Consider the following 24626-nt stretch of genomic DNA (forward strand, 5'->3'; position numbering starts at 1 on the left):
TCACTCTTCATGGGTCTCTGTTAAGATTCTTTCAGTTGCAAGCCAGCAGAAACCAACTGTAGCTACTTGAAAAATGACAATCTAGGGAATTCCCTAGCAGTCTCTAGTGGTCAGGAGTTGGCACTTTACACTGCCAGGGGCCACGGGTTCAATCCCTGGTCAGAGAACTGAGGGCCCGCAAGTTACATGGCATGGCCAAAAATAAGAGAGACAATCTATGGGAGGGACAAAGGAGAATGTAGGGGACCAAAGGGCAGCCCTGGAGAAGCAGGAAGCAGGTGTCACTGAGGCCACCCATCCCACCGAGTGTAAACTGCGGCTGCTGAAGCAGACACTCGCCAATCCTTTGTTTCTGCCGGGCGCAACCCCTGGGTCTCAGATTCAAAGTCCTCAGAGAGTGAAATTCTGTTTGGCCAAAGATGTGCCCAACTAGATGTCATGAGCTGATTTAAAAAGAGAGACAGATAGAGGGAGCCGAGAGGAATCTCCCAGGCCCTCTCCACTTCCGTGTGGGAGAGTAGAACCCTTTGAGGCGCCCATGCCACCAACACAGCCCTCAGAAGCTGGCAGAGTCACCCCAGAAGATGAGGATACCGACGGGAAAGCCCAGAGTCCGCTGAATCACAGATTTGTTCTCACCATTGAGTGAGACCACGAGCTGCCTTCCAGTCATTCCGGAGGGACACCCACATATCAGCTTCCCTGCCCACCTATCAAGGACCAGTGAGAACATGCTTTGGGCATGACATTTGGGGTGATGCTTTAGAGCAAAATGTAACTTGATTTCATCTACGCTCACATCAGACAAATCGAGTCCAATCCTGCTTTAAACCTCCCGTATCCATTCCCACACCATCCAGTGCTGTGTCCCCAGGTTCTTCCCATCCTCGTCACTCTCCTTGTGACCACTGCCCACACAGCCTTCCCTGCAGAACGTTCTGTATGAACAAGCCTTACCTTACAAGGAAAAGGGTTGGGGATCCACAAATAAATATAAGAAATACTGGTCAAACCATACCTATGACTCACCCAAGTTTGTCTGGGGAGCTCTAGGCCACCCTACTCTGAAGATCTTCTTTGAAGATCCTGAAAGGGAACCACTAAACCACATGCACTTAGGAGATGGATTCCACGTGGCTTTTGGGCACAAGTGGCTTAATTGCATCTTTGATAGATGGAGGTGAAAATGTGGAAAATTTTATTAACGTTCAGTTTTAAAAGCTTTACACCTGTGGTATGCAAGGGGAAGGGGTTTTCTTAAAGAAGTGAGTCTTAGGGTCTGGGTCCCGGTTTAGGAGTTGTGCAGCAGTGGTATGTGTTTGTTAAGTCCTTCAAGAATCTGTGATCTTGGTCCCGTGCTCGCAAGGCTCTGACAGTTTCTTCTTCCTTCGGGGGAGAAGACACACTGTTATACCTCCAGGCTCTCAGCACATTATCCCTGCACGATGGACTCCTTCACATCTTCTGTGGATTCGAATTTGCTCTGAGTCAGCCTTGAGGCTCTCCCAGAGGAGAGATCAAAGGAGAGAAGCCTTGAACTACTTCTCCAGATGGACCTTAAATGCAGTCTGTGTGTGTACATCCCATAAAATGTACCATCTTACACCACGAAGCAGACAATTCAGTGGCTTAGAAATTCACACCCACAGTAGACAAATCACATTGCTTTGCAACCACCATCATCTGTCTCCAGAGTGCTATCATTTCCAGTCAAAACTCTACCCATTAAACAAGGCAGCATTCCCTTCCCCCTCCCAGCCTCTGGCAACCACTGTTTGACTTTCTCTCTGTGAACTGGACAACTGTGTGTCCCTCATGTAAGGGGAATCATACAGCATTCGCCCTTTTGTGTCTGGCTTGTTTACAAAAGCAGTTTGCTATATAGAACATTAACCTTATAGTGAGTAAGGATACAATAGGTATAGATAGCTATTACTTCTAGATCAGAAGTCTTTAGGAGCCCTTGTAGGGCTCCTCAAGAACTGTCTCCCTTTTAAAGGATGAGTTTCCTAACTATAAGGTTTTCTTAGGCACCTTTATGGAGAAGGCAATGGCACCCCACTCCAGTACTCTTGCCTGGAAAATCCCATGGACGGAAGAGCCTGGTAGGCTGCAGTCCATGGGGTCGCGAAGAGTCAGACACGACTGAGCGACTTCACTTTCACTTTTCACATTCATGCATTGGAGAAGGGAATGGCAACCCACTCCAGTGTTCTTGCCTGGAGAATCCCAGGGACAGAGGAGCCTGGTGGGCTGCCGTCTATGGGGTCGCACAGAGTCGAACACGACTGAAGTGACTTAGCAGCAGGCACCTTTAGCCCAGAAGATGCTAATCACTGTCCCGGGTCATTTCTCCTTTGAGAGCATCCTCGTGGTCCCGAACTAAAATCAGCTACCTCTCATTAGGAAGAACCACTAACCTGGTCATATTGATTGTGTAGCTCTGGATTTTGCTAATGATTCAAGTTTGACATTTAACAGAGTGTCACCCCATGTTTACCTGGCCACTTAACGTTGATCTCACCTTCCTCAAACAAAAAACATCTAATGCAAAACTACAGAGCGTCAGTGAATCTATGACAAAGGAGGCAACACTATACAATGGGGATAAGACAGCCTCTTCAATAAATGGTGTTGGGAAAACTGGACAGCCACACACCAAAGAATCAAACTGGACAACTTTTTCATACCATGTACAAAAATAAACTCAAAATGGATTAAAGGCTTAAAAGATCTGAAACCATAAAATTTCTGGAAGAAATCCAGACAGCATGCTGCTTGACATCAATCTCAGAAACATGTTTTTTTGATAGGTCTCCTCAGGCAAGGGAAACAAAAGCAAAAATAATAAACAAATGGGACTATAACAAAAGAAAAAGCTTTCGTGTAGCAAAGGAAACAACCAACCAACAAAATGAAAAGGGCTGCCTACTGGATGGGAAAAGATATTTGCAAATGATATATCTGATACAGGGTTAATATCCAACATACACAAAGAACTCAAACAACTCAACATTAAAACTTGAATATGAGTGGGTCGAAGACTTGAATAGACTTGTCTTCCCAAACGAGACATACAGATGGACAATAGGCACATGAAAAGATGCTCAACATCTAATCATCAAGGAAATGCAAGTCAAAACCACAGTGAGATATCACCTTATATCTGTCACAATGACTTTTCAAAAAAACAAACAAAAAGTGTTGGCGAGGATCTGGAGAAAAGAGAACACTTATGCAGTATTTGTGGGAATATAAATTGGTGCAGCCACTGTGGAAAACAGTATGGAGGAAAAAAAAAAGAAATCAAAAGTAGAACTACCATATGATACAGCAATTCCACTCCTGGATATATAGCCAAAGAAAATGAAGGACTGATGCTAAAGCTGAAGCTCCAACACTTTGGCCACCTGATGCGTAGAGCCAACTCATTGGAAAAGCCCCTGATGCTGGAAAGATTGGGGGTAGGAGGAGATGGGGGTGACAGAGGATGAGGTGGTTGGATAACATCACCGACTCAATGGTCATGAATTTGAGCAAACTCTGAGAGATAGTGGAGGACAGAGCAGACTGGTGTGCTGCACTCCATGGGGTCACAAAGAGTCAGACACGACTTAGTGACTAAACAACAACAATCTGAAAAGATCCATGCACCCTGTGTTCACTGCAGCGTTATTTATAATAGCCAAGATACGGACGCAGCCTAAATGCCCATCGATAGATGAATGGATAAGGAAGATGCAGAACATTACTCAGCCATAAAAAGAACGTAATCTTCTAATCTGTGACAACATGGGTGGACCTAGAGGGTACTGTGCTAACTGAAGTCAGACAAAGACAAATACTCTATGACTTCACTTTATATATGGGATCTACAAAACAAAAACACACACAACAGAAACAGTCATAGGTAGAGAGAACAAACATGCGACAGCCTGAGGGGGGTGAAAGAAATGCGCGAGGGAGATCAAGAGGTACAAACTACTAGTTACAATATAAATGAGCCATGGGTATGAAATATACAGTGTGGGGAACATAGTCAGTGACTATGTGGTATCTCGGTAAGGCAACAGATGGGAATTAGACTTGTTCTGATTTCTATACATTTAAAAATGTATAGGAATATCAAATCACTGTATCGTGTAGCAGGTGCTAACACAGTGTTGTAGGTTAATTATCCTTCAAAAACAGACTTATAGAAAAAGAAATCAGATTCGTGGTGACCAGAGGTGGGAGTGAGGGGGGAGGGGAATTGGATGAAGGTAGTGGGAGGGATTGGGGGCAGGAGGAGAAGGGGACGACAGAGGATGAGATGGCTGGATGGCATCACTGACTCCATGGACGTGAGTCTCAGTGAACTCTGGGAGTTGGTGATGGACAGGGAGGCCTGGCGTGCTGTGATTCTTGGGGTCGCAAAGAGTCGGACACGACTGAGCGACTGAACTGAACTGAGTCTTAAGGCATAAACTTCCCATTATAAGATAAATAAGTATAATGAGTATAATACATATAGATAAGGATAATTAACATGAGTAATGTAATTAGCACTGCCGTATGTTACGTGTGAAAGTTGTTAAGAGAGTAAATCCTAAGAGTTCTCACCACAAGGAAAAAAATTTTCTTTTTCTAGTTCATATCTCTGAGATTATGGATGTTCACTGAACTAATTGTGCTAATCATTTGAGGATGTATGTACATCAAATCTGGAGAAGGCAATGGCACCCCACTCCAGTACTCTTGCCTGGAAAATCCCATGGATGGAGGAGCCTGGTAGGCTCCAGTCCATGGGGTTGCTAAGAGTCAGGCACGACTGAGCGACTTCACTTTCACTTTTATGCATTGGAGAAGGAAATGGCAACCCACTCCAGTGTTCTTGCCTGGAGAATCCCAGGGACAGGGGAGCGTAGTGGGCTGCCGTCTATGGGGTTGCACAGAGTCGGACACGACTGAAGTGACTTAGCAGCAGCAGTACATCAAATCATTATGCTGGACACCTTAAACTTACACAGTTCTCTGTCAATCACATCTCAATAAAACTGGGAGAAAAAAAACAATGGGATACTACTTCATACATATTAAAATGGCTATGATTTAAAAAAATACAAAGAAAATAGTTTCACCAAAAAAAAACACACAAAAAAGTAAAACCAAAAAGAAGAAATTTAAAAACCACAGAAAACAAGTATTGATGAGAATGTTAAAAAAAAAAAAAAAAAGGAAACTGTGTGTGTTGATGTAAAATGGTACATCCACCGTGGATAACAATATGGTGGTTCCTCAAAAATAAAAAATAAAAAATTACCATATGATCCAACAATTCCACTTCTGGGTATGTACCCCAAAGAAATAAAAGGAGGAATTCCAACATATCTGTACTCCCATATTCATAGCAACGTTATTCACAATAGACGAAAGGATAACCCAAGTGTCCATCCATAGATGACTAGATAAAATGAGGTATATACATATGATGGCATATTATTTAGGCTTAGAGGAGGAAACTTTGATACATTCTACAACATGGATGAACTTTGAGGACATTATGCTAAGTGAAAGAAGTCCATCAGAAAAGGACAAATACTGTGTGATTCCACTTCCGAGGTGCTTAGTGCTTAAATTCAGAGATGGAATGTGAGATGGTGGTTTCCAGAGCCTGGTGGGGGCAGGGGGTAATAATTGTTTAATGGGGACAGAGTTTCAGTTTGGACAAGTTCTGGAGATGGTTGGTGATGGTGGCCGTACAAAAATGTGAAATGTACTTAATGCCAGTGAACCATACACTTAAAAATGATTTAAACAGTCAATTTTATGTTACATATGTTTTACTACAATAAAAAGTCTTTAAAAGTATCTAATGCTATCTGATCATGATTCCCTGCTCCTATAGGAAACTTAGGAGCCTTTATTATAGAGTTCATTCCCAAACATCCTATTCTGGAAAGAGACAATTTGTTGTTGCTGTTGTTCAACTGCTAAGTCATGTCTGACTCTCTTGTAACCCCATGGACTGTAGCCCACCAAGCTCCTCGGTCCATGGAGTTTTCCAGGCACGATTACTAGAGAGGGTTGCCATTTCCTACTCCAGGGGATCTTCCTGACCCAGGGATCAAACCCACACCTCCCACATTGGCAGGTGGCTTCTTTACCACTGAGCCATCAGGGAAGCCCAGAAAGAGACAAAATACAATTAAAGAGCAAAATGGTTGTTCAAAAGCTGGCCCCCCTTCGTTGTTTAAATTTCTCAGTACAAAGTCACTTTAACATCATACTCCTTTCCTCTCCCTCCCCCAGAAGAGGCAAGTAGGGAAAAATAACAAAAAACAAGAGTGAGATTCTACACCAGAGGAGGTAGGACAAGCGCCTATGAGATTAAAGGGGTCTGGAAGCTTCCTAGGACCAAGAAGCTGCCACTCAAAGGTGGCCCCCATAACACAGAAGGGAAGAAACTCAGGGCCGAGTCATGAGAGAAGCCTGCCTGTCCGTCACCAGCTTCCTAGGAACAGCCCAGGTTTGGCCAGGTGATCACCTGCACAGGAGGTCTGGGCACTTACCTCGGAGAAGTGTCTCTCGATAATGTTCAGTGCAGTCAGGGCGACCTGATGGTTCTCGTGAAGTTGCAGAGCCTCAATTCTATCAAGCCCACCGAGTCCTTCTATCAGCAGACACATGTTTTCCTTCTGAGAAATCTTCTCCGCTGCCTGCAGGTGATATAAGAGCGAGACTCTGGACCGAAGCCCTTAGGACATGGGGCTTTACCTCAGTGGGATCAGACCAAAGCCGCCCAGTGGGCTGCTGCAGTGTCCTTCTCCCAGACTGAATCAAAATTGCATTGTCTTCCTCTCATTCGGGGGTAACTGTCATCTATCTATTGAGGTTTGTCTTCATTGCACAAAATTCAGTATTTTTTTTTTCTGAATATGCCACCACCCATACACACATGGCTAAACACTATTTTGTAGGTATCCCCTTTCTAATTGGGCTTCTCTGGTGGCTCAGATGTAAAGAATCCGCCTGCAATGCGGGATACCTGGATTTGATCCTATTGGGAAGATCCCCTGGAGGAGGGCATGGCAGCTCACTCCAGTACTGTTGCCTGGAGAATCCGCATGGACAGAGGAGCCTGGCGGGTTACAGTCCATGGGGTCGCAAAGAGTCGGACACAACTGAGTGACTAAGCACACCCCTTCTAATTAATGGAGACTGTTTTAAAAACAGAGAAAAGAATGTTCAAGTGATGCTACATAAATGCAGATGTTCTGGCTCTGTGCTCCCTGGAAAGCCTTCAGAGGTCAGGCAGGAGACCCTCGGTAACAGAAGCCACACCATGACAGCTAGTGAGGTCTCTGGAAACACGTGATGGGACTGGATTGAAGCCCGTGCTGATCACTGGATTTCTCATCCATGGGCATTCACTCACTCATCATTTGTATGTACAATATGGGCAAGGGCCACAAAACTATCAATAAAGGTGAGACATCGAGAAAGCCTTTTCCCAACCCACACTATCAGGGGAGACAAGAATTGTTATAGTACAGCAAGCCATGATGGGAAAGAACATAAAAAAGGGTGTATATACGGGTATAACAATCATTTCGCTATACAGCAGAAATCAACACAATGTCAATCAGCTATACTTCAATTAAAAAAAAAAAACCAGAAAGGACAATAGAGTAAGTGGTCAGAGGTTTAAGTTATAGAAGATGTGCACAAAAGGCTTGGGAAGTACCCAGTTCTTAATGAACAGCACAGTACCAGGGTCCATCACAGAATAATGGCATCCCCTAGAGAAGGAAGGGCAAGGACAGAGTTCTGAGGGAATAAGTGCTGTGTATCAAGAGGAAAGCATCACTACAGCGTAAGCTCAGCTGTCCGAGTCTTTGCAACCCCAGGGACTGTAGAGCCTGCTAGGCTCCTCTGTCCATAGAATTTCCCAGGAAGAATACTGGAGTGGGTTGCCATTTCCTTCTCCAGGGGATCTTCCCAACCCAGGGATCAAACCCACATCTCTTCGAGGAAAGGAGTAGTTCACCTAAGTAGAATCTTTGAGGGAAGCGCAGAGAGAGAAAGAAACGACTTTGTCATCCTATAGGACTCTGGTGGCTATTATGTGAGCAGTAATAAACACACACACAAACAAAACTTACTGTGGATCAAATTAAATATTGGTTAGGCCATAATTTATCTGATGAGAGCCTGCACTTTTGTCTAAGTCTTGATACCTTCTAGTCCTCTCTGTATGTCCAGAGTGAGCTCTTGACTTTGAGTAAAAGAAACAGAGGCAGGAACCAATGTGCTAGGTTAGTCTCTAAGAAAACTGGGAAGTGGGCGATGACCCAGAGCAGGAGGAGCCCTGGAGAATTCTGGACTTGGACAGAACAGCAGATGGCCCCCAAGTTACTGCAAAGAACCTCAACCGTACTCTGCTGCCCACCTGAAGCCTCTTCTATCTTATCCTGATCTTTCTTACTGTCCCATGGGCCACCACTGGATACAGGGGCTTCACTGGTCCTCCAGATGGGACGTGCCCAGACTCCTCCCAAGAAACAGATCCCAAGTGTTTCATTCAAATGAATGAGATAAACAGATGTCTACAGCTCCAAGTGTGCTTTCACACGTCATGCCCAACCTTGCCTTGTTGTTATTGCTTTTCCCTCATTAAGTCCTGCCCACCTGTCTGTGACCTTACGGGCTGCAGCACGCCAGGCTCCCCGTCCCTCACTGTTTCTCAGAGTTTCGTCGGATTCATGTCCAGTGAGTCAGTGATGCTATCTAAGCGTTTAATCCTCTCCGTCACCTTCTCCTTTTGCCTTCAATCTTTCCCAGCACCAGGGTCAGCTTTGCTACTTTGCGTGCTGGCTGCCAAGTCTCTACTCTATATCTGTGATTTGCTCAAAGTCTTAGTGTCTAATTGGGCTGTTTCCAATCCGTTTTTGACTGGGGTCAGTTCTTTCTGGGACAGTTGCATGAAAAGAGTGCTTCAAATGAGCTTTTTAAAGGAGTCCTCTGGTGTTACTTTGAACCTTTTCAAATGGCTTAGTCACATAAAAAAGACCTTCACCAAATGAATAAAGCCAGACTCTAAGATGGCCTGAGATGATCCCTGCCTCCGGGATATTCATTCCCTTGTGTAGCCCCTCCCATGCTGAAATGGGGTCATCTGTGTAACCAATAGGATGTTGTTGAAATGACCTCCTTCCTAAGTCCTACAAGACATTGGGGCTTCCACCTTGCTAGGTGGTGGAAGATAGCTTGCTGCAAGGGAAGCCAGCAGCCACGATGGAAGGGCACTCAAGCAGTCCCAGGCAACCCATGTGGTAAGAAGAACTTTCTAGGCAGGTAAGCGAGTCTTCATGGAAGCTGATTCTTCAGCCTCCATCAAGCCTTCAGATGAGACTGCACCCCCGTTTCCATCTTTAACTTCTAAGACCCTGAGCCAGAACCATCTGCCTCAGATCTAAGCTGCCTCAGATCCCTAAACCCAGAAACTGTGTGAGACAATGTTTGTTTTAAGCCACTAGAGGGGTAATTTGTTGTTCAGTATACAACTGACACAGATAGTATGTAAATATTGGCTTAGCTCACCTTTATTTCAGAAATAAGAATTCTCTAGAATTATCTCCCAGAGAAGGCAATGGCACCCCACTCCAGAACTCTAGCCTGGAAAATCCCATGGGCGGAGGAGCCTGATAGGCTGCAGTCCATGGGGTCACACAGAGTCGGACACGACTGAGCGACTTCACTTTCACTTTTCACTTTCATGCACTGGAGAAGGAAATGGCAACCCACTCCAGTGTTCTTGCCTGGAGAATCCCAGGGATGGGGGAGCCTGGTGGGCTGCCGTCTATGGGGTCGCACAGAGTCGGACACGACTGAAGTGACTTAGCAGTAGCAGCAGCAGAATTATCTCAAGGCTTTGTAGTCCATTTTCCCAGCCACGCAGCTAAACGGAAAGGAACTCTAGTACGGTCCCTCAAGGTCTCTCCTTGCTAACATCCTGCTGCTTCCTCCAAGTATATTGTTTCATCTTCTAGAAGAACCAGCCATCTGACTCATTGACTGTTTCTTCCTTGCTTCAAACCTTTGGTTAGTTTCTCTATCTCACTCAGACTAAGTCCACCTTCTCTCACAGACCGTCCGTGCTCTGGCCCCTGGATATCACGAGCCTGTTTCCCAGGACCTTCCACCCTTTGACTCTCTCTGGCCACACCCCCATCCCTGCTTTTTAAGGTCTCCTTCACTTAGAGACCACTTTCCCAGGTGCCCACAAGACTCATTCACTTCTTTCAGGCCTTTACTCAAACGTTCTTCCTCATTGAAGTTTCTCCAAACTATTGCATCTAAGAGACCACCATGCCCTCCCCACTCTGGGCCATCAGTAACTACCCCTCCATCAGATATATTCTACCGGCAACTCTCTACTCGATGCATCTGCTCCTCGCCCCCCTAATACATAAACTCTACGGGACAAGGACTTTGCTTTGTCGTTTCCTGAGCATCTAAAACAATGCAGGCCACCCAGACACTTCTGGGGGAAAATGAAGATGGTGGACCTTCATTGAAAAGCCTCTTGTCCTGCTATCCATCGGATGTGTGGACAGAGGGTGGGGTGGGGGTGGGGTGTGGAAGCGCAGAGGAAAAGAGAATCCTAGTTAGGTTTTTAGAACCAAATGAAATGTCTTAATGCAGAGACTTATTTAGAAACCAACCTGCTCAGAACAGCTCACCTGGAGGATGAAAAAAAGAATGTCGAGGATGATGATAACCATTTTGTTGTCTGGGATGGTGAGGAGATTTATGAGCGGCTCCAAGACTCCAGCCTGGACAAGCTGGATCAACTGGTCCACGGAGCCCCCGGTTGTGAAGTTAGCCACCGTCCAGACAGCCTCCTTCTGGACTTTAAACTCTCCCTGCACAAAGAGAACATTTCCATTCTTTACAGATTCTGAAGAATCTAAACACAGGGATAAGGATGTGGTTCGATTCCTAGGGACGCTGGGCTACCTATTCCCGGGACTCTATGTGCAATTCACACCGAGTCCCTTGGTAACCTGCCTTCAGCTTTTGAACAGAAGACACCATCTTTGAGAAGCCAAGAAGGAAGGCAGACTCATGAAGGGTCTTTGAGGGAGGTTCTACATTCAGACAGACTCATTTCCTTGCGTCAGGTTATAGGTAAAACAGAATCAACATCAACCAATACAGGTAAACAGTACCGATCAGGAACGACACCTGGGGTTTTAAGATTATAGTGACTCATGTCTACATTTCTAGTCTTTCTGCCCCAGTAAAACTTTGCACAAGATGCTCCAGAGCTGAGCACACCACCCGGTGAGGACACAGGAAAGCCACTGAAATCTCACTCAATGCATCCCTTCCATTTAAAAAAGCACTTGGGGGCTTCCCTGGTGGCTCAGTGGCAAAGAATCTGCCTGCCAAGGCAGGGGACACAGGTTTGAGCCCTGGTCCAGGAGGACTCTGTGTGTCAAGGAGCACTAAACCTGAGCACCACAACTACTGAGCCTGTGAGCCACAACTACCGAATTCCACACACTCGAGAGCCTGTGCTCTGCAGCAACAACAAAATGAGAACACCACAATGAGAAGCCCTCGCGCTGCAGCTGAAGAGTGGCCCCCGCGCCACACAACTAGAGATGAGCCCATGCAGCCAAACAGACTCAGCAGAGCAAAAAACAAAAAGAAGCAGTTGGCTCAGAGAGATGGAATTCATTTATCAGGGATCCTTCTATCCATTTACAGGAGGAGTTAGTCCCACTTTATGGCTGGAGGAAACTGCGACCTCAGTTTAGACCAAAGCAAAAAAAAAAAAAAAAAAAAACACCCCACTAAAATAACATGGCTGCAAGCAAGTTATAGTTCAAAAGGCACGGTTTAAAAAAAGATCACTCCTTGATTTCCAACTAGATGCTTCTGATTAGAATAGGTCCAGACTCTGGGTAGGACGCAGGAAGGAAGCATCTGACAGACTGGAAGATGCCATGGTTTGGGTAGCACTCCTGGCTTAGCTTTCCACACCTAACGCATACCTGGGGACCCACCAGTCAGCCTGACATTAACCTCCCTCCCCAACCCGAGGTCACCACTCCTGACCTGTTTCCCAAGTTGATGGTTTAAACATAGCTCATCCACTAAAAGGTGACAAAAAGAAATGCTGATGGTAGCAGTTGTCTTGGGGAAGGGAAGTGGGAATCAGGAGGAAGAAAGAAGCTTTAGTGTATTTCTCCTGGTATATCTGGATTTACGCTTTCATCAATGGGATTTTTATACTGAAAAGGCACGCCCTTTCTTCAGTGTATAACATCACTATAACCCGATATGTTTTTTCTACTAAAACAAAATGAAACCAAATCTCCTCCCATTTTTGCCAAGGAAAGTAGGTGGCACACTTTAACACTAGAGATGAGCCAGTATTTACCAGCTCAATATTTTTCTGGATATTTGAGCTGTGGGATCACCTTTTCATTGACTTATTAAGTCTTCTAAATTTTTAATGGGCTATCCAAAGTGGCATGCCCCCCTTTTTTTTCAGGGAGAGTTAGGAAACTAATGTTTTGTAGATTTGTCATGCTCTCAATTAATTTTGCTTCTCAGTCTACATCTGAACACCTAAAGGAGTTGAACACATAGCCCAATGCAAAGTAGCCTTGTGTCAGGGATGCCGTGTGGGCCACTTACGTTTTTTAGCACGTCCACCAAGGGAGGCAGGGCGCCACAGGCGATTAGCTGCTGGATGTGTTGGCGGGGCCCAGCAGCCACGTTGCTCAGGGCCCAGGCTGCCTCCTTCTGGATGGAGGGGCGGGGATGCGTCAGCAGCTGGGGCAGCACACCCAAGATGCCCGCGTCCAGGGCCAGCTGGGTCTGGTGGTCCGTTCCTGTGACAATGTTGCCCACGGTGCGGAGAGAGGGCGTCTGGGGGACCAAGGTGAGACGTGTAACCAACGCTGCAAATTTGTCATCGCGGAAGGTAACCATCGCACCAAACTCCACGCCCTCCCAAACGTCTGTCGCAATGTTCGGATGGTTTTCCGGAAGCCTGTGAATGATGATTCTATCCGTGATCCTCATCCACTCAGTGCATCCTTGGCTGTTCACATAGTTTAAAGGTACCTGTCAGCCTCCCAGTAGTTTCAGCTCAAGTGGGTCAGAGGTCAAGTGATACATTTCCAAACAGTGCTGTCCTTTTCACGTCCTTATATTGGGAAAGTTGCTAAACTGATGGTCATCTTTATAATGTAATAATCTCTACTGAATTTGTATCTGGCATACATATCAAACTTCCTTTAATTAGAGCTAATGAAGTCCCAGTGGCATTTTGGGGATGCATTCATAAAGGTCCTCTCAGTATCTTTGAAGGTCCCTAGGATGGGTCTATGTTTGGACTCGAGACAACTGTCCTAGGAGGGTCATGGGTGCATGTGTGCATACTCAGTAGCTCAGTCGTGTTCAACTCTTTGTGACGCTATGGACTGTAGCCCATCAGGCTTCTCTGTGCAAGGGATTCTCCAGGTAAGAATACCGGAGTGGGCTGCCATTTCCTCCTCCAGGGGATCTTCCCAACCCAGGGATCAAACCCGAGTCTCCTGTGGCTCCTGCATTGGCAGGTGGATTCTTTACCACTGAGCAGCCTAGGAAGCCCAGGAGGGTCGACTGTGGGTTTATTTTGGTTTCTCTGTACCATGGTGACAGCCCATCAACAGTTCTAGAATCTTCCTAACCTATCACACTAGGTATCTGCTACTCCAGTGAGAGGTGTTAAGTAGCGCCATAGGCCAAACACAGCCTTGCCCGTCTGCTGCATTTGGGCCCCAAGCCCCCATGATAAACATTCTAGAATATGTCTTCACACCTTCATGCCCCCAACACTATCCCCAAACTAGCCTTGACTTCTGAGCAACGATACACTCATCTCTGAATGGATGATCGCAAAGATTGCATAATACACAATATTAGGCATAGAAATCAAAAGGGGTACCCGTACTTCAAAGTACATGTCCAATGAAGTACATTATGCAAGTGATGTATGTCACAGAGTCATGTGTTTGATGTTGGCTTTACTTCCTTTCCACCTATACCTAACGTAGTCTAAGGGAACCAACTGGGGAGAGGATAAGGGGGAACTTTTATGCTTGAGTAAGAAAATCAAATGCTATAAGCTTTACATTAAAATGTGCACAGACATACCCCAACTTGTTAACATCTACATGCAGAAACCAGTAGAAGGAAAGGCCATAAAAGACTAGTTCACTAGGGACTTTCCTAGCAGTCCAGGGGGTGTGGGTTTGATCCCTGGGGGCCAAAGATCCAAAATATAAAACAGAATATTGTAACCAACTCAATAAAGACTTTAACAATGATCCACATCAAAAAAAATTCTCAAAACAGAATACTTCATTAGGTGGAGGGATTATAGGCAATTTTAATTGGTGCTTCTCTATCTTTTCTAGTTATCAGATTAAGAGAAAGTAAGTCATTGAATACCCCCACGATTTTGGATCAAAGTTGATTCAGATCTTTAGTTACAGAGTAACAGAGACCAGGGAAATGCAGAGGACCAGCTTTGTTCCAGGTAAAGGATGAATACCAACAGGGAAAGACTGGGGGGTGAGGAAGAAGAGAACCTGCTCAAGTGATGATGACCCGCAAACTCTAACCTGAAGGCCCCTACGGAGACCAATGGGACCCGGGACACTTACCAAGACGTTGAGTTCCGAGCTGCTCATAAGCTCAACCAGCCTGGGCAGGACCCCAGTGTCCACCACCTGGCCGATGCGCACATCGCAGCCATCGGTGAGGTAGGACAAGGCCCAGCAGGTGTCCGAGAGGACCTCTCTGTCTGGGTGCCCCAGGAGGTAGAAGAGGGCAGGCAGCATCTGCTTCACCGCGTGGTTGGAGGGGTACGGGTTCTTGTTCCGGCACAGGTTGGACAGGGTCCAGGCGATGTTGCGCAGGAATGGGACCTGTAACGAGGAGACTGCCGCTAGCACTGGGTAGGAAGGAAGAAGGAAACATGCCCACGGCAACGTGTCCCAGCCACCCTCGATCAATAGTATTGACCCGTAGGAACCAAAGCGTTTGAGCTTCAAACAGGAATTTGTTCTAGGCGATAAGCCCTGGAGGGGTGCAGAGAAGGAGCTTTGTTTTTATGTTGTTGTGGTTTGTTTTTTTAAACTAGAGAGTAGCCCCCACTCGCTGCAAGTAGAGAAAGCCCTCGCAAAGCAACCAACACCCAGCACAGCCAAGAATAAAAAATTCATTCATTCATAAAAAAGCAAGCAGCTGGCCAGTTTAGACTTGGCTGAACTCTGCTCTGGCTGACCTCGCCGGGCTGGAGGATACATAAGTATGCGTCATCTAGCCAGGCACAGCTACCTTCCCAGGGTTGCTGCAACGGTGCCTCTCACTGGCTTCAACTTAACATGTACAACTAAGGCTCCAATTCCTTCTCCCCTTTACCCTCCCCATATCTCTATAAGGAGAGTCCTCTAAACAACCTAACCTGAAACCTGGGGGCAATCGTCGCTTCCTTCTGCCTCCTGCTTCTGTGCCCATCACAGCAGCAAGCCAGGTCCATGTGCCCCTCCGCCTCCCTCGGCTCTAATCCTGTGACGGCAGCCAGGGGGTCTTTCTGGAAGACCAGGTCGCTTCCCTTCCTGCCATGACATCCTCCCAAGGCTTCCTTTTGCCCCCAGACTGACGTTTAAGTCCCTCGCCCCTCCTGCCATCTGTCTTGCACTGTTCTCTGCTTGCAAGCTCCCTTCATCATGCCAGCCTTTATCCAGCTCAGCATATCAGGTTCTCTCACCTTGAGGGCAGGGTATGTAGCCCCTTATTTTTTTAAATAGACTTATTTCTCTCTATTTGGCCATGCCAGGTCATTTGCTGCAGGTGAGATCTTTATTGCAGCATGTGGGCTCCAGTTCCCCAAACACAGATCAAACCCAGGTACCCTGCATTGGGAACGATGAGTCTCAACCACTGGACCACCACGGAAGTCCCTCCCTTGACATTCAGAAGCAGCCTTCTCATTTTTGTTTAAGGCAAATCTAGAACCCAAATTTCATTCCTAACCCAGAGAGTCCTCTACTGTTGCCACAGCAATCCATATGGACTCTAAGTTTCGAACCTAGACCCTATTTTACTACCCAGGAACAGTACCGGGGAGCCACTAATTCTTTCTGTGCCCCTTGAATAGAGAGCTCAGTCATCTTCTTTTGCAGGATTGTAAGTTTAGAAAAACTTCCAATAGATCTCTTCCAACCTCCACCCCCACTCCAAAGAAAGATCAGCGCTGCCTTGAGGACAAATGTGAATCAGCCTCTCCCCACAGTGACACCCAGTCCAAGGCCTTGTTCCTCATCACCGCTGCAAGGGGCCGGGCAGACCACATGGCCTAGCATTGGTTCGGAAGCACATTCCCCATTTCCCAACTTTGGGAACTTGTGTACCGAGCCAGTGAACTTCATCAAAAAGACACTCAACTGGTATGCTTGACGAAACCAGGGTCAGCAGATGTGGAATGGCATCACTCGCGATAACATTGTCTCTGAATTCTGGTCCATCACCTACAAATATATAAGAACACAACACTCTAAGAGGGAACAGAGAGGGTCCTGGGGTGGGTGACAAATTCTTCAAAAGGCTCTGCAAAGGGTGAGAAGCCAAAACTCATTCCTGGGTTAGGCAAGTAGATAGTATAACCATGAACTAGACCCCTGGGTCTCCAACATGTTGGTTGAGTAGATGGTCTGATGTGGAAAACAGCTACCACACAGCAGGGATTGCTAGAAGCATGGTCTCTGGGCCCATCAAGGAGCCAGCCAACCAGGCCCGGGGAAGTGCACTCTAAATGTTGGCGGCATTTCACAGCATGGTTCTCAGGAGACAAAGGCCACTAGAGACCAAACTGTCTTCCCAGAAGGCTTTGGCAACTCCCAAAAGCAACTCAAAACAAAGTCTGGGAGACAGATAGATGCCAGCCAACGGCTATCTGCTACTCGGGCTAGAAGATCAACTTTAGACCCTAGACACCTCAGCTCTTCAACCATCAGGCAAGGCATAAGCTACACGACACTACATCACCCGATTTTGCCTGTTCCTGACTACACTGAGCAAAACGAGAGATGAAATCTCTGTAATAGATGCTTTACTTCTGTGAGCGTTTAAAAGGCAGACTTATTTTATATTCTGTTTGCTAATCCCATCACACGAAGTCCTTGGAGGTCTAATCACACTGTTTGTTTCTGCTGATGTGGTCATGGAGAACTGTTGACTCTCTGAACTTGAAATTGCTAATATTTGGTTGATTTTAATTTGTCAAAACCCTGAGGGGCCCAGTTGAGTTTCTCCCCCCAGAGACATATTTATATTCAGCCTGGGATCCTGGATTTTCCACCCCAGCAACCCTCATCCCCAGCTTGTGCTTTCTCGGGCCATGCAGGGAGTACAGCATCCAGTACTAAATCCGTGAGGACGATCTTAGGATCATGTTTTCAGAGGGAGAATTTTCCCCTACACTGAGCAAACATTTGTGTGTGTGTTCCCTGGGCAACTGGCACTGAAGGTAGAATTCTTTTACGGTCCTGGGCGATGTAAGGGTCTGTCAGAGTATCCCCAGCCTGCATGAGCAGTGTCAACAGAGATTTGTCTTTTGTTCCTGAAGCCACTAGGCCCTGAGGCTGTAAGACCCCAGTCTTGGCAGAGGTCCCGAAGCAGCCTGGAGCTCCAGAACACACCACATCACCTAGTCTCAGCTTCAGGTTTTGGCCTCTGAACTTGACTCTGAGTCTCGGTAAAGCCCGTTCTACTCTTGCCAGCGTTGCTAGGCATTTGAATACTCAAGAGTGTCTGATCTACAGCATTCCCCAAAGAACTCCCCTGGCGTGCCACATGCCCGGCCCACTGTTTTCTTAGCTCCCCGGTGGGGAGAGCCTCACCTGCTATGTTCCCGAGGGCCCACACGGCCTGTTCACACACAGTCATGTGGGGGGAAGACAGGAGCTCAACCAGGGGCTGGATGGCACCCCCGACCACGACGGCGCGAGTCAGCTCCGAGGCCCCTGAAGCAATGTTGGTCAGAGCCCAGGCTGCCTCGAACTGCAAGCGGGGGTGAAGGGACGACTTCAGGAGCTCCACCAGCCTGGGGATGAGTCCCGCGTCCACAATCAGCTTCAGAGGAGGGTTCTTCTCCCGGGACAGCATTTTCCTTTGCAGTGTGAGAGCAAAGAAAGACAAGAACATATCCTGTGAGTCAGGAAGGGAGAAGGCCCTTTATGGATGTTCTTGGCATTCCTAACTATCCAATGAGACAAACGGCTGGGCCAGAGCTCCTTCGGATCCTCACACTCAGCCTGTGGCACTTTGCAGGGATGAAGCAGCATTTTTAGTTATTATCTATGAGCCGCCATTTCTGCAGAGGCCAATTTAAATGAAGCCATTCATCTCTGACAACACATGCATATCTTAAGCTGTTCTCAAGGACAGTGTAGAGGAGCAATTCCATCTCACTTTTGGATGGACCCGCTTTTTCCTACATCGTGTGGGTGTTTCGCCACTGTCAAGAGACCAAAGAGGCCAGTGGAATCCGGCTAGGAACCCGTCAATGATACAAGTCTGTTTGGTGATACCTGGCTGCTTGGGTGGCCTGGAAACATAGTTCTGGATCTGAGGCATTGACACCACTGATTATTTCTTGCAGGGTGAGGCTGACCTGTATAAGAAGACACAGATTCAAGTCAGTCTCTGCCAAAAGGAACCATGGTCATCTAGTCTCGCCATCTATCTGATTAGAAGAAGCTGGCTTGAGCAGTACATCTCAAGCTGCATGCTGGTCTGTATTAGGAGAGGGAAGAACTCTTGGTGGTCTCACAGGTCTCACGGATTCGTGGGACACTTCCCATGCTCTGGGGGAGAGGTAATTCCTAATATCACTTGGGTCCCCAGAGCCTTTTACTCCCATACAAGCTAGTGGGAAGCTAGTGGGACTTCCCTGGTGGTCCAGTGGTTAAGAAGCCACTTGCCAGGACAGCAGACATGGATTTGATCCCTGGTACGGGAAGATCCAGGCTTCCCTGGTGGCTGACTGTAAAGAATCTGCCTACAATGCAGGAGACCTGGGTTCGATTCCTGGGTGGGAAGAGCCCCTGGAGAAGGGAATGGCAACCCACTCCAGTTTTCTTGCTAGGAGAATTCCATGGACAGAGGGGCCTGGCAGACTACAGTCCATGGGGTCACAAAGAGTTGGGGACGACTGAGCAAACTAACACTTGGCACTTTTCCCTTTTTTCCACTTTCAGGAAGACCCCACATGCCCGGGGCCACTAAGCCTGTGCATCGCAACTGCCGAGCCTGCACGTGCTCTGGAGCACGTGCTCCACAGGGAGAAGCCCGAGCACCGCCGGAGAGCAGCCCCCTCTCGCCACAACTAGAGGAAGCCCGTGCAGCGCACTGAAGACCCGCTGCAGCCAAAAGGAGGACGTGCTAGGGATGTCAGCAAAAATGGCAGAGTCAGGACCTCAAAATTCTCTTCCACAAAAGCAACAAGAAACCTGAAAAATGGAATCAACTTTTGTACCAGGAAGAACAGCGAGGACTGCAGCATTTTGCCGTGCCTTATCCCCACCACTCCTGCCCTAGCTCCGTGGGCGCTTTAAAAACCAATAGCCCAGCAGGCACTGGAGGAGGCAGAACAGGTTGGTTCTCCCTTAAAACCTCATTCCCAGAGAGTTATTATTTGATCCTTCTGGTGGTTTCCTGGGAGATCCCATTTGTAAGATTCTATTTTATTGGGCTCAGACCTCACATAAAGAAAAAAGTCTTTTTCCTGGAGGTTATTTGTTAAAAACAATTCAAGGAAGTGGTACAAATTTGCAGTTGCTTGGGGTGAGAGGGGGTTAGATAATAGTTGGGGGCAAATAATAGACTAACCACACATTTTGAGCGGGGGGTGCTGTGCTGCATGACATGTGGGATCTTAGTTTCCTGACCAACGATCAAACTGGTACCCTCTGCAGTGGAAGTACGGAGTCCTAACCACTAGACCACCAGGAAATTCCAAGAGACATACATAAGATTCAAAGGCAAAAAAGAGCTGAAAGGAAAGGAACCAAAAACAATATACCATGCAAACAGCAACCAAATGGAGCTGGAGTGGGTACACTAATATGAGACAAAACAACCTTTAAGACAAAAGTTATTAAGGACAAAGAAGGACATCTTATAACAACAGTCAATTCACCCATTAAAAGATATAATAGTTATAAACACATATTCACCTAACAACAGAGCCCCAGACTATGCGCAGCAAAAACTGGCAAAAGTGAAGGGAGAAAGAGAATTCAACAACAACAGCTGGAGACTTGGAACCCTGCACTCAGTGGATGAACAACCAGATACACTATCAACAAGCTAAAGGAAGACTTAAACATCACTGCAAAGCAATCAGACCTGGCAGACATCTACACCAACAAACAGAATATGCATTTTTTTCCAAGGGCATATGGAATATTCTCCATGATAGACCATATATTAGGCCATAAAACATGTCTCGGTAAAAGACTGGAATCATGCAAAGTATATTCTCTAGCCACAGTGCAATGAAATTAAAAACAAATAATAGAAAATGTGGGGACTTCCAGGGTGTGGCGGTTAACAATCCACCTGCCAAGGCAGGGGACATGGGTTCCAACCCTGGTCTGGGAATATCCCACGTGCCATGGAGCAGCTAAGCCTGTGCACCAGAACTGCTGAAGCCTGCATGCCTAGAGCCTCGGCTCTGCAGCAAGAGAAGCCACCTCAGAGAAATCAGCACACCACGATGAAGGGGAGCCCCGACTTGCCGCAACTAGAGAGAGTGAGCCCAGCAACAAAGACCCAGTGCAGCCAAAAATAAATAAATAAATAAAAATTTTAAAAGGCATTAAGTCTTTAAGAAAAAGAGAAGAAAATTTGGGAAAAATAGATTTGTGAAAATTAAACAACACACTCCGAAATAACTGATGGAAAACCACAGGGAAATTAGAAGATAGTTGGAGATGAATGAAACAGACATACAATAAACCCAAACTAATGAGATGCAAGTAAAGCAGAGCTTGAAGGGAAATATGTGGCCATAAATGCATGTATTACATTGAAGAAGTAGAAAACCCTCAAACCCATGACCTATCTTCACGCTTTAAAATATGAGAACTAAAAGATAAAAAAAAAAAATAATCAGAGAAAATGAAAATATTTGAAAAATAGAGTGGAAATAAATCAAACAGAATGAGAGAATAGAAAAAAATTAAAACAAAAAGTTGGTTCAAAAGAGCAATAAAGATGACAAATATTTAGCTAGATAGACCAAGAGAAAAATAGGTAAGACTCAAGTGACTAAAACCAGGAATAAAATTGGGACCATAACTACCGAATTTACAGAATTAAAATTATAGACTCGATAAACAGAGTACACCAACAAATTAAATGATCTAGATGAAAGGGACAAATTCCAAGAAATCCAAATCACCAAAGGTGACTGAGAAAATCTGAAGAGACCTATAACAAGAAATTGAGTTACTAATTTTTTAAAATTCCACAAACAGAAGCCCAGACACAGAAAGTTTCACTGGTGAACTTTCACAAACACTTAAAGAAGAAATAACCACATGGGCCTGGAAGTCGTCCCAGGATTCGCTTTGAGGGAGGCTGAGATGGATGGAGCATGGAAGGCAGATGACAGCACCCAAGTCCGAGGTTAGACTTGACAAGCCGAGGAACCAGATGCCTCTACCGGGAGAGCGCCTTCGTGACCCCTCCTTCCCTGTGTCTGGCTGAATGGAAGCAAGTGAAGTTTCACTGAGAAGCAGCACCTTCTCTACCTCCTGTTAGAACATAGATCCCAGACTCATGGCCACAAAGATAATGACACTTAGCTTTCCGACAACATCAGTTTAGCTCTAATGACCATCTCTCTACTCCTTTCCTTAAAGGGCCTCAGTTAGAACTTGCAAGTTCTCAATCAAACATTTTAAGGGCAGAGAAACTTACTAAGGACATATTTTTACACCCAACTGCTCTAAATGCCATGTTCCCAACATACCCCTTTGGTCTGCTGATCAGAAGGGTCAAGTGAGACATCAGTGATGTTCCTCCTCTTCAAGGCCTGCTCATCCTTCTTGGCTTTCCGGAGCTCCAGGCTGACTGCAATCCTCTGCTGCCGCCTTGCCTAATGAGGAAAAGAAAGAATGGGAGCCCTTAGAGCTGGGGGTGGGGGGCAGGTTGCCACCACAACTAGTCTTCAGAACACACTTCAAAGCATCTGATTTCACATTTCAGCAACAGGCTGAAAAGTTCAGATCACGCAGCTGGTCAACAGTCAGCTCGGCTCACCTCCTTGGCTTCCTCCTCCTACACCACCTCTAGAGAGTCAGTCTTCCTCCCAAAGTGAAGGAAGTTTATGTCTGCCCATTGACAGGTACAGAGACATCTGAGCTGGACATCCCATTGCCCTAAATCTGAGTGCATCTTCATTGGTGATAATTAGCTCCAGAAAAGCAGGTTTGGGCCTGCCCCCTGCGGGCACCCACATGAGGCAGGGGCCTGAAGGGAGCATCTAGACCCCAGACGGCCTTGACCATTTCCGCTGCTGGGTATCAGCCTATAGGTCATTCAAGCCTTGGTGTACTCCCAAGAGTTTTACTTGGACACCAGAGGAAGAAGAAGATGGAAATTCTAAAAAACAAACCAAAAAACAAATTCTTTTCTTCTTTTATTGGGCAAAACTCAGACTTCACAGTATTCAGAGTCCTGGGGAAATGATCTAATCTTTATGGATAGATGAGTTTGGGGTTGAAGACTTTAAAATATTGATTATAAGGAAGTCAGTGTGTATCAGATACTTGCGGTTCTTTAAAGAAGCTATTTAATCCTTTCTTGAAAGTAGGGTCAGGGGGAATTCCCTGGTGATCCAGGGGTTAGGACTCAGCAATTTTATTTCTGGGCCCCTGGTTCAGTCCCTGATCTGGGAGCTAGGTTCCCACAAGCCACATGGTGTGGCCAAAAAAAAAAAAGAAAAGAAACCAGGGTCGCTGTGGTGTCTCTGGAAGGGCGGGATACACTGGGGGCCTGAGGAGCCAGTTGCCGTGCTGGCCCATCAGTGGCCCTTCCCCAAGGAGGGCGCTGTACCCTGGGTTTCTACCTTCTCATCTCCTGACCCTTCCCCCTGCTGTCCACAGAGAGTTCCATCCCTGTGTCCTAACTGGTTTCCTTTAATCTGCGATGGTCTTGGAAGACAGACAAGCCACATTTGTTGGAAGGGCGTAAGTAAAAAGAAACTGGCTCGGGATAGTGTCCTAACTGGGGAGCTGTGACCTTGTGCTTTCCTTATCCCCAGCTGCCTTTCAGATTCCCAAGTCACAGCCAACTTGATACATCAGTCAAGATACATAGACATAGGACATAGAGCTAGACAGGAAATTTGGAGACCAGAGAAGCTGAGTGAGGGCTAGATTCACACACAGCACAGACTCCCTGGCCCAGGCCTCATGCTCAGCCCAGTAGAGAAAGCAGTCTGGACCTTTCACTCCTGAGTTCTATTTCTTTACGAGGCATGCTTGTCGGTACTTGTATTTCCAATATCTCAGCTCTTGGTGAGCCCCCTTGACATGCAGAGCTGCAGGTAAGCATCTATATGCCAGGCACTTGATACTGCTACCCAGACCTTTGGAGGTAGGTTATCAGCCCTGTTTTACACATGAAGAAACTGATGGTCTAAAGTTTAATACTTTCAAGACCACATGGAAACCCTAATTTGAATCTACAGTTGTCCAACAAAGTCCACGAGGCTTGATCCTCCCCACCTTCAATATTTTATTATGAAATTTTCAAATATACAGAAAAGTTAAAAGGATTATTCAATGAACATCCATGCACTTACCCACAAAGAACACTCAGCACTACTTGCTTGGTTACCCTATCTTCTCCCACCCTTCACTCTATTTTTAATGCATTTCAACCATATGCCTTTTCTTTCTTTGTGTGCAGTATGTGGGATCTTAGTTCGCCAACCAGGGATCAAACTTGCGATCCCTATAGTGGAAGCGTGGGCTCTTAACCACAGGACCACCACATTCACCCTGACAGATAAGGCATTCCTTCATACTCACAGATGCATCTTTGCCCCGATACTTAAATTTTCTCAGCCTCTCTTCCGGAGCATCCAAAGTTGGCATATTGACTGGAAGAAGTAAAGTACCTGTAGGAAGGACAGTTTCAAACAGATTTTCAGGGCCCAGTATGTGGTTACTATGTTAAAGCCATCTAGACTCTAAGCCCTTAAAGGCCCCACAGCACAACAGGGAGCAGACTCAGGAGGTCAGCATCCATAGGCACCACACACCAGCTGAGTAAGTAATGAGCATCATGGGAGTTCAGAGGGGGGACCAGCCCAGGGTTGCGGGGGGTAAGGGAAACGTACTGCTTCTGGGGACAGTTTGGCTTAAGTTTATTCTGACGGCTAGGGTAGGCTGGAAGCAAAGCACAGAACCCTTCCACGTGGCTGGGTCCAAGGACTTCTGTACAGAATATATGCACAGGATGCGAAGGAGCCCGAGCAGGCTATGATATAGAGATGGTCT

The 24626-nt window shown here is 46.4% G+C and overlaps 1 protein-coding gene across 2 annotated transcripts; it reads right to left on the reverse strand.

Annotated features, from left to right (window-relative positions):
- Window positions 1–1181: 1181 nt before the first annotated feature.
- Window positions 1182–24244, reverse strand: KPNA7 (karyopherin subunit alpha 7). 2 transcript variants are annotated; one of them, XM_025275129.3, is made up of 10 exons: window positions 24156–24244; window positions 22091–22216; window positions 18642–18724; window positions 17952–18220; window positions 16498–16580; window positions 14712–14975; window positions 12694–12927; window positions 10725–10907; window positions 6552–6698; window positions 1182–1386 (listed from the first exon to the last, which is right to left on the reverse strand). In XM_025275129.3, exons 1-10 carry the CDS (start codon window positions 24219–24221, stop codon window positions 1273–1275), a joined length of 1569 nt encoding a protein of 522 aa, XP_025130914.2. In that variant the 5' UTR covers window positions 24222–24244; the 3' UTR covers window positions 1182–1272. The 2 variants fall into 2 exon arrangements, with proteins under 2 accessions (XP_025130914.2, XP_044792344.2); XM_044936409.2 differs by lacking the exon at window positions 10725–10907.
- Between the last annotated feature and the right edge of the window lie 382 nt (window positions 24245–24626).

Source organism: Bubalus bubalis, chromosome 24 (genome assembly GCF_019923935.1).
Source record: "Bubalus bubalis isolate 160015118507 breed Murrah chromosome 24, NDDB_SH_1, whole genome shotgun sequence".
Taxonomy (NCBI): Eukaryota; Metazoa; Chordata; class Mammalia; order Artiodactyla; family Bovidae; genus Bubalus; species Bubalus bubalis.